The 13,767-nt window shown below is 34.5% G+C and overlaps 1 protein-coding gene across 1 annotated transcript in view; it reads left to right on the top strand.

Annotated features, from left to right (window-relative positions):
• LOC150088396 (serine-arginine protein 55-like) overlaps window positions 1–13,147 on the top strand; it is a 151,330-nt gene extending 138,183 nt beyond the window's left edge. The window contains exon 8 of the mRNA XM_090369485.1: window positions 11,845–13,147. Coding sequence (XP_090225611.1) covers window positions 11,845–12,118 — 274 coding nt within the window. The 3' untranslated portion in view covers window positions 12,119–13,147. The remainder of the gene's footprint in view (window positions 1–11,844) is intronic.
• Window positions 13,148–13,767: the final 620 nt, after the last annotated feature.

The following is a 13,767-nucleotide window of genomic DNA, read 5'->3' as shown; positions in this document are numbered from 1 at the left end:
GTGGCCAACCAGTCGATCGCGGCTTTAATTTTGGTCGATCACGACGAATTTTAAATATACATAAAGAAACAGATTAGTCAAAATCTAAATATTATTATGCATCCCACTGCATGCGCTTTTTACAAATCCATTGAACCACATGACTACTCTTGTTGCTGCGCAGCCAGTGCGCTTGTTTAGTGAAAATTCACACAGTTTCATTGTGGAGAGCATAGTGTATGCGTCGAATCCTTATTTAGCTTACTTAATATTAATAACTGGACAGTACTGTACTTATACATTACTTTAATATTTGACTTAAAATGAATACTACGAAAAAGAGTAAAACGTATCATTTTCATGAAGAGTGGGAACTAGAATACTCTTTTGTAATGATAAAAGAAAAATGTTGTTTGATTTGCAATGCTTCCGTGGCCATACCCAAAAAAGGAAATTTAGAAAGGCACTTTAGCGTGCTCCATGGTAAATACTAATCTGATTTTCTGCCTAATAATTGACCTTAGAAAAAAGAACTTAAATCCAGATTATTCGCACAACAAAATTACTTTTTATGTTCATCAGAATGAACTTACAAAGTTCATTCTGATGAACTGGTAACCTTTATTTCATCAGAATGATGAAATAAAGGTTACCAGTTGCGCACATGTTCTACTGTATAAGCTTTGCTTACTCCCATTATGTTCCTTGCCAATGCTAATACTAAATGTAGACTTATCTTCCAGAGCATTGATTATTATGTTTGCGTTATTTAAGAAATAGTTACACTTAACTATTCTAACAAAGATTTTCACAGTTAATTAAAAAAAAAAAAAAAAACACTTCCATTCCAGTTGTATATTATGTTACTGGTTCAGAATATAATATGAAAATTTTTATTGGTTGATTGTTGAATTTAAAAAAAGAAAAATTCAGCTTAAGATGCCAGAACTATGTTTGTTTTTGAATCTTAATAATATTTACCCATGTAATATACATCAGATTATTAGTTTATGAGAAGACAAAGAATATTATTATTTGTGTGGGGACTAATGAAATTAAGCATGCACGAGCTGACTATTTGTTAGACAAAAATAGCACCATACTGAAGAAATGCCACAAGTTAGATCACAATGTCTATCTGCAATTCAGCCCAGGCACCAATAGGGAGGGATTATATGCTGAAAGCCTTGTGGATTTACTAAGACTTGAAGGGCTCTGCAGGGTGGTGGTGGTGTGGGGGGGGGGATTTCTATCAGCTTTTGATAGAATCTGTTTTGTAGAGATTGGATACATTTAAACTAAGGTGGTGCAAGAATTTTTGCCAGTATTATTGAGGAAACCTTAAAGGGTTCAGGGAGAACTGCTAGTTTGGGGTGACAAGGATAACATAGATATGCATTTATCTGATAATATTGGTCAAAGTAATGCTTGCACATACCTAGAGTTTGTTTTTTACTGCAACAGAACATATTAGCAAGATGTTCTGAACTTACAATACTGGTCAAAATCTTAATACCGGTATTTCGGTAATTTTAATTTATGAAACCGGGATACCGGTATTCCAAAAACAAATGTTTTTCATCAATAAATTTTGATGACAGTTAGGTACAATAAAGTAAGGAAAAAACAAGTACTGTAATTACTTTAATTCATATTTTAAATAAACTTTTATTGCAATAATAAATATTCTGAAAAAAATCATTAAAATACAGTTATTCTAAAAACAAAGAAATGCATATTGTTACTGCAAAGTTTAGTTATGTTTAAGAATTTTGGTACATTTGATAGCAGCAGAAAGCACCCTTTCGGATTCTATTCTGTTACGAGATAATCGTAGATGATCTGTCCATATTTTTTAGGCTTTGAACTTTTTTTAGCAAAAATAATTTAAGTATTTCATTAATTTCTGACTCAAGTTCATCTTTTAAAATCTCATTGGAGTCAGGCAATTTCTTATTTTGGAAAGAATTTGCAGAACACTGATGTTCTGTTCCATGTTGGTCTTCCACGGTTGAATTATATTCATCATTTTCTGAAGGAGAAAGACGTTTTATTCAGCGAAATATAATTTTCACTATAGTATCCTTACTGAATCTGGGAGAGAGCAAAGAGTGGAGATAAGGAATAAAGAGCAAAGAATGCAGTTAAGGAACTCTTCATATATATAAATGCAAAGAAGAGAAGGACAAATCAGATCAGATGCATATGTAATTGTGTGGGACAGTATTAGATATTCCAACTGATGTTGCAGATGAATTCGACAGTTACTTTGCATCGATATTTGCAGAAGAAAAACCCTTCACGTCAATGAGAAATTATGGGAGTGAAGTTGAAAAAATCTAATGATGTTGAAATTTCACATGTTGATTTAATGAGAAAACATTCGTGCCCACAGGCACGAATGTTTTCTCATTAAATAGCATATACCCTATATGCTATTGATAGCATATACTCTATAATCTTAAAGGAGGCAGCAAGTGAGTGCATTGAACCATTAAAGCTAGTTATGAGAGCATCACTGGACTCAGGAGAGATTCCGTTGGATTGGTGTAAATTGGAACATACAGGCAGTTGAAGTGTAACGGGAAATTACCGACCAGCCAGTCTGACTTCAGTAGTGGGGAAAATCATGGAGGCAGTGGTCAAAGGTGGAATTCAGGATCATTTAGATGGAAATGAAATTCTGTAGGGGACACAGCATGGTTTTGTAAAGGGAAAATAATGCTTAATAAATCTGGTTAGCCATTTTGACAGGCCACTTGTTAGATGGATTTAGAGAATAATTTTGACATTGTTTATTTAGATATCGTCAAAGCATTTGACTCAGTCCCACCTGAGCAGTTACTTTATAAGTTGGAGCAGGCTGGAATCATAGGGAAAATCCTTAGATGGATAGCACGATGGCTTGAGGGCACCAGGCAGGGGGTTGTGATAAATGGTTATTCCTCAGATTGGGTTAATGTAAGAAGGAGGGTTCCCCAAGGATCAGTATTGGGACCACTGTTGTTTTTGATTATCTTAAATGACATCTATGAAGGGATATAGGGTGTGTAGTGTCTTGCAGATGATGTAAAGATCAATAGAGTAGTTACCCCTAGCATTTTTGCTGTTGTGGGCATTGCATCGGCATCCATGTAGAATTTACTTATTTTTGCTGATTGCAATAAAGATATTATAGTTAATGGTCACCGCCAAGCAGAGCTTCTTCAGAGTGACTTAGATAGATTTCCGGGATGGTCAGAAAAGTGGCAATTCAGCAAAATGCAAGGTCTTACACCTGGAGAACAGCAACCCCAAAATAATTTATACACTTGGTGGAGTTGAATTAAAGTCAGTAGTGGAGGAACGGGATTTGGGAGTTATGATACGGTCAGACGTGAAGTTGTCCGAGAATTGTGGACGGTTTGCAGTGTTGCACACTGTCCTATTGATGATTTATTGACATTCTCTAGTAGAGATGAGGACATCATAATCACATAAAGGTGATTTTATAACCATTATGTGATTAAATTATAAACTATATTTTTAAAATTAGTACCGAAAAACCGGTATTTGAATACTGGAAAAAAAATGACTGGGATCCCAGTACTCAGATCTTGGTATTGTAAGCCTAGTTCTGAGGGCAGAAACGTTTCAAATGAGTGGGTAGCTAATGCCAGGGAAGCGAGCTTAAATAACTTGTAAGGGGTGTGTCAGGGTAGTTAACTATACAAGAACATGAAGTTTTAATTCTTTATACAGTAATCCCCCGCTATTTGCGGTATCTGTATTCGTGGTTTCTCGATCGCTGATTTAAATCTTAAAAAAAAAATGTGGATTTTAACCCGGTCTAAGTCTGCCCTGTTTTTTTCTAATTTTTAACCCTAACTCGAAAGTTGCTCCTCGAATGCACAGCTAGTAACAGATTGTGAGAACAATCCGTTACGCGTAGTGAGGGATTGGGAAATTAAGTAATTGTTATTGCACAGCTAGTAACAGATTGTGAGAACAATCCATTACTCGTAGTGAGGGATTGGGAAATTGTAATTGTTATTGAATACTTCAATATTTCCTTGATATGCATTTGATACCATCAAAAAATTTCCAGAGAAAAATTGAATTTTCATTATCACACAACGCCCGAAAAATTCACCATAAAATGTCATGTTTCAATGCTTGAATTCCATTCTGAGCTGCAAATGTAATTTCACTTCTCTTGCGCTGACAGAGTAGCCGTTCACCGAATGAAACAAAACATGGTTCATTTTCATGAAATTTCCAATTCCCTTCTTTCACTTGAGGGAAAAAACTCCTTAGGGGAGGGGTCCACCCTTTCTAGTCCGACCCTGGAGAGAGAACATGATTTTCCCTTCAGTAGTAGGGAAAATCATATTTTGTGGAGGCAATGATCAAGGATCATTTTGATAGAAATGGAATTCTGAAGGATACTCACCATGGTTTTGTAAGGGAAAAGTCATGTTAAACTAATCTGGTTAGCTATTTTGACAGGGTCACTCAAGAGCTGGATTTAGGGAATAATTTTGACATTGTTTATTTGGATTTGAGTAAAGCATTTGACTCAGTCTCACATGAGTGGTTACTTTATAAGTTGGATGGCTTCAGGGCAGGAGGTAGATGGTTGTGATAAGTGGTTATTCCGCAGATTGGGTTAAATCTCAATAATGCCTTAGTCTCAAGGCTGAATGAGAGAAGTCACATTTGGTGGCTTCTCTCATTCAGCCTCTTCTCTCAATTTCGGATCAATGCTGTTAATGTCCTTCTCACGTGGATGGGAAGATGCATTATCTAATAGAAGTAAAACTTCACCAGTGGGGTGTTTTTTTTTTTTTTTTTTTTTTTTTTGTTGTTTTCTGACTTTTTTTTAACTTACGGAATAAAAAAAAAAAAAAAATTATAAACGAGCCTTGGAAAAGCAGAAACGTCGATCCGGGCATTTTTCTGATTTTTGTACAAAACAGGAAAATTAGATTTTTAAATGCTCTTGGTTTTTTCAACTTACCGATGACGAGCATGTGCAATCTGTGCATCCCAGTAGCATTTGCACACAAACAATTGTAACTCGCTCTTTTCTCATCTTAAAACCTGGTGTAGAAATTTCTTTTAGTGGCTAGGGTTTTTCTCACTAATGCTTTCCATAATAAGCCCATCTCATCAACATTATGGCGCCTTCGTAGCCAGGTGGACAGGAGCAGCAGTGCATAGCACACACTTCTTGATCAGACCGGGGTTTGAGCCCGTGACCACCAAATATGGAGGATGCAGAAAGGTCGGGGAATTACCATCACATATCCCCGGAGCAATATGGCCTTAGTTGCTAATGCTCCTAAAAACCAAATAACATCAACATTATAAATGTTTTCTTTCTCGAAATTTGCTATAACCGAAGAAAACTTACTTTTAAAGGATGCCATTGCCAATTCATCAGCAAAAAAATTTTCTATTTGAATATCTAGTTCATGCATACTCTCTCTATTTAAAGTTTTTCAGCCAAACTTGTGCTTCCCTTAACATTTTCATTATCTCTTAATTTACAATTAAAATCTAATGCTTTTTTACACAACGTTGGTCCAGACACTGGCTCATCTAAACTTCACTTCTGAAGAAACCACAAATAAAGTGCACTCCCTAAAGTGGCATACAGTCAATCCTCATATAACACGATAGTTGTGTTCCTAGAAACCCTCGTGCAATGCAAAATCGTGCAATATAAACAACAGGCCCTATGTGAAAAATAGGGTTAGGTGCCGACCACCCAAGATTGAACACACATTTGTAACCAAAACATTACCAAACACAATAAATAATCGGGTAATTTTAATTGTTTTTAAAATACGTAAGTATTTTATAACGATTAAAATACGCAATAAAAAATATTATAATTTTTTATAATATTTTTATTATTATTATATTTTATTATAATATAATAAATAATAAAAAATACTTATTTTTTTACGAATAAAATACTTACGTATTTTTTTACGTAATAAAATATTGCTAATGCTTTTGCTTCTATCGTAAGCAAACTTGTTTTTTGTTTGGTTTTCTATCCAAACAGATGACAGCCATTCCATCTCTTCCAATTCTTTGTGTCTTAATCTAATGGATTTTAATTACACTTTGAGTTGTTCCTGCTATGAAAGTTGTTTCTATTTTTTCTGCATTCTTCGTAATTCTCGGCATTGCCTCATTTAGGTCTGTAGCACGTGCAATATCATTTTCGCTCAAAGCGTTTCACAATTTCATATTTTTTCTCTATCGACAGAGGCGGACTGGCCATAAGTCTTACCGGGGAAACCCCGGTGGGCCGGAGGCCGGTGTGATTTTGGCCATAAACGCTAGTATGAGGTCACTACCAATTTTCCCGGGTAAGAATTTTTGATCCAGTCCGCCTCTGTTTATCGATATTGCTTTTCTTTTTCTCTCTGAATCTGCAGTGTCTTCACCAGGACGCTTCCTTTTCACACCTTTTAATTAAGAATTTTACTCATTTTTAGGGAATAAAGCACAATTACAAAATGAGGAGGCACGCTTGATACACATAAACAAAGCTGTGCATGTGTAGCAACTGAATAAACAACACCGTAAAGGCAGAGATACACTGTTAACACCTCACATTTCTAGGGGTTACTATCATAAAACAATTTCCAGTTGCGTATCTGTTATAAACTGGTAGTAAACTCGATCTAATTGCATTTGCGATTATACCGATAGCTGGAATTCTGTTGGTTTTTACGTTATTATGGTGAAATGTGTTTCCCCTTCACTGATAGAAAAAACATAAATACATTTTCAGAATCTTCTCTTCATTCCTATCGTGTTGCGTTCGGTTGGGGTGATTCTGTGTTCCACTGCCATTCCATGTAAACACAATGGCTAATCGTGCATAAGCAAATTCGGTTCGTGTTATATAAGATATCGTTCCCCTATTTATAAATCGTGTATGATCGAATTCGTGTAGTGTAAACACGTGTTATATGAGGACTGACTGTATTTGGGTTTCAACACAAATTCTGATAAAGCAATTGGAATTTTTCTTGATATAAATTGTTAATTTATATCAAGAAAACATTAAATTCTTTAAAGAATTTAATGTTTTATTTTAAATTCATTAAAATAAATTCTTCTGTGAGATTTCCTAAATTTTCACCTTTTCTAATTCTATTGATAGACTCCATTTTTTTTTTTTTTTTTTTTTGTTGCAATGTTAAAACTATGCATTTTCTTTTTGTTGAAATTTTACCCTAAAAAATTGAGAAAAATAATAAATCACACAGTTTTGGGCCAGTATTATTCTTACTGAATTGGGAGCTAAACTAAACTACAATAATATGAATACTACTAAAATACATTAATATGAAATGAATGGAAAAAATTGTCATAGAAAATTGGGTTCACTGAAGCGAATGACTAAAAACTCAATCACTTGTGGTTTTTGAGAAACCCCCTTAGTCCTAATCCAATGTTTCACCAGATATACAATGTTAAAAAAAAACACACAGAAATACTCTCATAACATAATAAACATTTGTCTCAAATACTATCATTAATATATAAAAAAAAAGAAGGAAAAAGCAGCCTTTCAAATTATTCCGGATAACTGACATTCTACTGTACAGTCAGTCCTCGTATAGCACGATAGTTGTGTTCCTAGAAACCCTTGTGCAATATAAACAACAGGCCCTATGGGAAGAATAGGGTTAGGTGCCGATCACCCAAGATTGAACACACATTTTTAAAACATTACCAAACACAAATAATCATAATAAAATACCTATTTTATTACAACTATTATGTAACAAAATATTGCTAATGCTTTTGCTTCTATCGTAATCAGACTTGTTTTTTGTTTGATTTTTCTATCCAAACAGATGATAGCTGTTCCATCCCTCCCAAATCTGTATCTTGATCTAATGGATTTTAATTAAACTTTGAGTTGTTCCTGCTATGAAAGTTTTTATTTTCTTTGCATTCTTTCTAATTCTCGGCGTTGCCTCATTTATGCATATAGCACGTGCAATATCACATGGTCTTTCATTTCGCTCAAAGCTTTCACAATTTCATATTTTTTTTCTCTATCGACAGTGGCGGACTGGCCATTAGCCTTACCGGGGAAACACCGATGGGTCAGAGGTTGGCCATAAACCATAGTATGAGGCCACTACAAATTTTCCCGGGTAAGAATTTTTGATCCAGTCCGCCTTTGCTTATCGATATTGCTTTTCTTTTTCTCTCTGCCTCTGTAGTGTCTTCACCAGGATGCTTCCTTTTCACACCTTTTAAGTATTTTACTCATTTTTAGGGAATAAAGCACAATTACAAAATGAGGCATGCTTGATAGGGCACGCTCGATACACATAAACAAAGCTGCGTGCATGTATCAACTGAATCAACGCCATTAGTATTAGTTAACGGCTGCATGGTGCAAGAAAGCCTATGGCTTATGCTGCACCAGCCAAAAAAAAAAAAAAAAAATCCGAACAAAACAATGATAAAAACAAAAAATAAATAAATAAAATAAATAACTAAATAATAATAATAATAATAATAATTAATAAATGAAAAAAATAAAAAATAAATAAAAAGGAAATTAAACCTATCATTCTATGCGCTTCCCTCACCCGAAAGTACTATCCAGATGACCTTTGAATTTCCCCAAACTGTCGGCCTCTACCACCCACGAAGGCAACTTATTCCAGTAATTTATAACTCGCTGGCTAAAATAAAACTTCCTGCAGTCCAATCTAAACATTTCCCCTCCCGTAACTTGAATTTATGTCCCCTAGTTCTAGCATCATTTATAATCTTGAAAATTTCGTCCTCATTCATTTTACTGATGCCTCTCAGAGCCTTAAACACCTCAATCAAATCTCCTCTAAGGTGTCTAGTTTCCAAACTCTGCAACCCACATATTCGAAGTCTTTCTTCATAAGGACGCCCTTTTGCCGATCTCACCAGGCGAGTTACCCTTCTTTGCACCCTTTCAAGAAGCTCGGTGTCTTTCTTTGGGTGCGGTCTCCATACTTGAACACAGTATTCCAAGTGTGGTCTAACATAAGCCTTATATAATGGGGTTATCACGTCCCTATCTCTACTTGCAAAAGTTCGATAGATCATTGATAGGACACCATGGGCCTTCCTTGCAACCTGTTTACAATGCTCAGAGAATTTCATGTCTGACCGTATCGTAACACCCAAGTCCCTTTCCTCCAGTACTGGGTTTAGTTGAACTCCACCAAGTGAATAAGTTTTTTTGGGATTACTGTTTCCCAGGTGTAATACCTTACACTTTGTTGGATTAAAGCACAGCTGCCATTTTTCTGACCATTCCTGAAGTCTATCTAGGTCTCTCTGAAGAAGAGAGACCTAGATAGACAGAGTATCTAGGTCTATAAAGGCAGAGATACACTATTAACACCTCACATTTTACTAAAGCACATTTCTGGGTGTTATTACCATAAAACAATAAAAACAGTTTCCAGTTGCGTTTCTGCTAGTGGAATCTGTTATAAACTTGGCAGTAAACTCGATTTAATGGCATTTGCGATAATACCGATAACTGTATTCAAAAACATAAATACATTTTCAGATTCTTCTTTTCATTCCTATCGTGTTGCATTCAGTTGGGGTGATTCTGCGTTTGATTGTCATTTGATTGCCATTTGACAACACAAAGGCAAATCGTGCATAAGCGAATTGGTTCGTGTTATATATGCTATCGTTCCCTTATTTGTAAATCGTGTATGATCGAAATCATGTAGTGTATGCACGTGTTTACACTACATGTAAACTGACTGTATATAATGCGTAGCACACATTTATTATCATTGGCCAGGCAGAGGATATAAAGCAGGCTTACTATATCCAAGTAAATGGACCACGTGTCGACTTTACTGTAGGACATGGAGTTGTGTATAATGTATGGACCTCTAATGAGTATTGAGAAGTGGCAACTCCTGTTTATTGGATGTGGTAAAAAGTGTGTTGAAATGCAGGTAATTACTTATTAAGTTCATGAATAATGAAACAAAGGCATTTTTAATTCATAAACTTCTCCATGTTAGTTTTTTTTACTTTAATTAAAAAATCTGTCCATATCACCTTTTGTGATTCTGAGCTCTTGTTTTTTAATTCTAATAAATGAATTTTCAAGTAAAAGTTCCTTTATTAGTCTGTACAGGAACCATAGTAAGTTGTGTTCTTGCTTGCCTCCACATAGGATATAGTCCTCTCGTGCATTCCTTTTTGCTGAAAGCTGATCCTGCCCCCTTCCTCTATTAAAATACAACATTTTATCTATTATTTTTTATTGTCCACATTTTGCAAACAAACATTGTTTATCTTTGAGTTTTAGCCATCTGACCCCTATACACTTAGTATTGATTGAATTATAAATGAAGAGTTAGACTATGATAGTGAGATATTTGATGGCACTGCAATGAGTTGAAGTAACGTTATTTTTGGATTTACTTACAGAAGTAAGTAATGCAAAGTAAGTTGTGGCGAACTTGTCTCCTTTTGCAGCATGCTTTAGATTTCTGAATTGAAATGAAAAATATAATGATTAAATATAGAAAGATGAAATAAGGATTTCATCTGTTAGCTGTATCACATCAAGCACTACAAGGCATTGGCATCCAAAACAACTTAAGGTCATTGCATTTTAACCTCACAAATATACCAGAGGGCTAAGTGTGAACGGTTGTGGTCCAATGAAAGCCCCCTGCTGCTCACATGCAGAGGGAAATCTTGAGTTTTGTTATCTTCAGGAAACTGCACATTCAGTAGTATCTCCCCTTCACTGTTAGTTATTTTGGAATATCCAGGTCCATTTATATACTAGGTGCCTCTCATTTTTATTTTTGTGTGTGTGTGTTATTTTTATCCATTTATTTTAATTTACTTTCCATAAATAGTCTACTTTTCCACCATTTCAGATTGATTTTTCATTGTGGAGAGGAAATGAATGGGACTGGCACAACATTTATCTTTTTTCTATTCAGCCTTCACTTGATCTTCAAAGCACTTATTAGTGCTTTGCACAACACAGGACTATGGCCTTGCAGTCTGTCCTTTGGTAGGTTTAGAGGTTACTGAAATATGTCCCTAGGTTATTTTTGACTCCATTGCCTTGGGGGTCTCAGCAGACAGAAATACTTCATACTGTCATTTATTTTATATTTAATTTGTATTCGGTGAAATCCAGCAACTCAGAAACACGTATTTCAGGGGAGACAAGATTGTCGCCCTCGAAATATTTTTCTTGATTCCAAAAATCATTTCTTTCTGTTTCAATGCAGAGCAGTGTTATATGAATAAATTGCAATTCTTGCATATTTTATCCCTTGACTTGCACAGTTTTGAACATGCTTGAGAGAGAGAGAGAGAGAGAGAGAGAGAGAGAGAGAGAGAGAGAGAGAGAGAGATTAATTTATTTGCATATGCCAAAGTATATTGATCATGCATTGTCTACCTATGTAAATAAAAACCCGTGTGAAAAAGGGATAAGTGGCTAGTACCTTATATGAATACATGGTTTAAAGGCATGTTGTTTTAAAAAAGTAGTAGAGAAGCACTAGTTTGAACAGTAAGGTGGTAGTGCAGTTTGGCCAATACAGAATTCAGGAGTACTTCAGGGATGCACCAGATTATTGCAATTTTTAACTACAGAAGTACTTTGCTGTAAGATATGGTCAGAAATATTGATCTTTGTACTGAAATTTTAGTTCTATTTCCTAAGACATGCATATAGCTAGATTTTTCTTAAGAATATTACTTAATGTTAGCCAAGCACATAGAAAATTCCTAACAATTAAAGGATATTTATGCTGTTATTGAGAATTCAATTAATGTTTAAAAATATTGTAGGTCAGGGTCTCGATCTCGAAGTGCCTCTAGATCGCATAGTCGTAGCAAGAGTCCAAGTCGCAGTAGAAGCCGTAGCAAGTCTAAATCTCCATCCAGGTCTCCTTCAAGATCTAAATCGCATTCAAACTCCAGATCTGGTTCTCATAGTCCAAGAAAGTCTCCCAGTAAAAGTAGAAGCCCTAGCCAGGAGAAGTCAAGGAGTAAATCAAAAAGTGCTTCTCCAGCCAGATCATTAGAAAAGAATGGTGGCTCTCCTAAAAGTGAACAAGAATAAAGATTTGCTGCTTTATTTTTCCTCATCCTTTTCTTCCCCCTCCTTCCCTCAGGTTATAACTTGTACTTCATTGTTATAATTTCTTGTAAGATTCTTTGAAATATGCAAGTTGCTTTTGAAAAATAAGACATGATAAAGTAAACTGTATACTGATTATTAATGGTTAAATAGTTATCTGCATTTTATATGAATGCATTGGTTTAATCTGTTTTACTTTATTTTAAAACTTATTACCTACCCAGATACAAAATACAGTTTACTGTATGTTTATGGCTTGAATAGTTCAATTTTATATCTGTTTGTGTACACTGTGAAGGTAATGTGTGTTTGTTGTCACACAAGTTCTTATCCAGAAATTATGGAATATGATATTGCATTATTGGAGACTGTTTGTATGAAATGGTTTTGACATACATAACTATTGATTATAAGGTAATTCATTCTGCATGTTATAACCTGAATAGCATATGGGCTGGCTTTGTTTATTTTATTTTTAATCAAACATCCAGTTCATTTCTTTGCTGTGCTATCCTAGTATATAATACAAATATTCTTTTCTGTATGCACCTATGAAGTATCTTTAAATGATATTTGTAAGGATTAAAAGTATATAGGCATAAATTCCTGATGTATATATAAATGGTGTGGTTCTTTTATCATTGTTCAGGCAGTGGGGAGAAAATATGGATTGTAAGTAAAACTCAATGAAATATAACATCAGTGGGTGTGTGTGTGTGTGTGCCATTCTTGAAATAATGAAATGTGCACAGACAGTTATTGTAAATTGGATTAGTATTGGGACCTATCATTATCAGTGGAATTTGACTGTTCTCTGGTTTAATAATACCAAATAGTGTTTATTAAGGGGAAACCTTTTTATATCAGGAACATTATGCATAATGTTTAATGTAGGTTTTGTGTGAATAACTTCCAAAATTTTACTGTCAGTTACATTATCGGGTTATTCCTTAGTCAAAAGAAAAAAGTTGTCATGTAAATTTCTTTTCCTATAAACTTTCAATTTTCCAGTAATATTCCAGGTATTTTTTTTTTTTATTATTATTATTTTATTTTAATATATATATGAAGAATTTTCGTCAAGTGTACTGCTACTCAACTGAGAAGCAATGAATATATGCATATATTGTGTTTATGTACTTATTTACCACAATATATAATAAACATTGTGTGCTTCTTTCTACTTGTCACCATTCTAATTTATTTCCAAGAATGTCAGAAACTCATTACTTGTAAGTTTAACTTAACAATATAATTGCATAAGCCATCACAGATTTTAATTACACATACAGCCTTAATACCAAAACATCAACAGAATGAATGTGTACCCTAATTTTATCACCAGCCTTTAGAATATAATTAAAATTAATTGCTTGGGTACCATATTTCGTTCAGTGCTATTTCTGTTAAAAGATTCTTTCCTTCTAATGCTAAAGTATGTGAAGCATTTTTATCATTAAAATAGTGATATTTTAATGATAAAAATGAATTTGATTGTCATGCATCACTGTACCTGAACAGAACAGTCCTTTCAATAATATAAAGTGTTGGGGACTAGCTTGGTGGTGTGATGTGACTGCACTGATCCCTACAGTATTTATAAAACATGGTTACCCCATCACAAACTAGCA

The sequence above is a fragment of the Mastigoproctus giganteus genome, chromosome 3 (genome assembly GCF_048544385.1).
Source record: "Mastigoproctus giganteus isolate SK-2022 chromosome 3, ASM4854438v1, whole genome shotgun sequence".
Classification (NCBI taxonomy): Eukaryota; Metazoa; Arthropoda; class Arachnida; order Uropygi; family Thelyphonidae; genus Mastigoproctus; species Mastigoproctus giganteus.
Note: the sequence above shows the minus strand (reverse complement) of the source record. Positions and strands in the feature narration are given on the sequence as shown.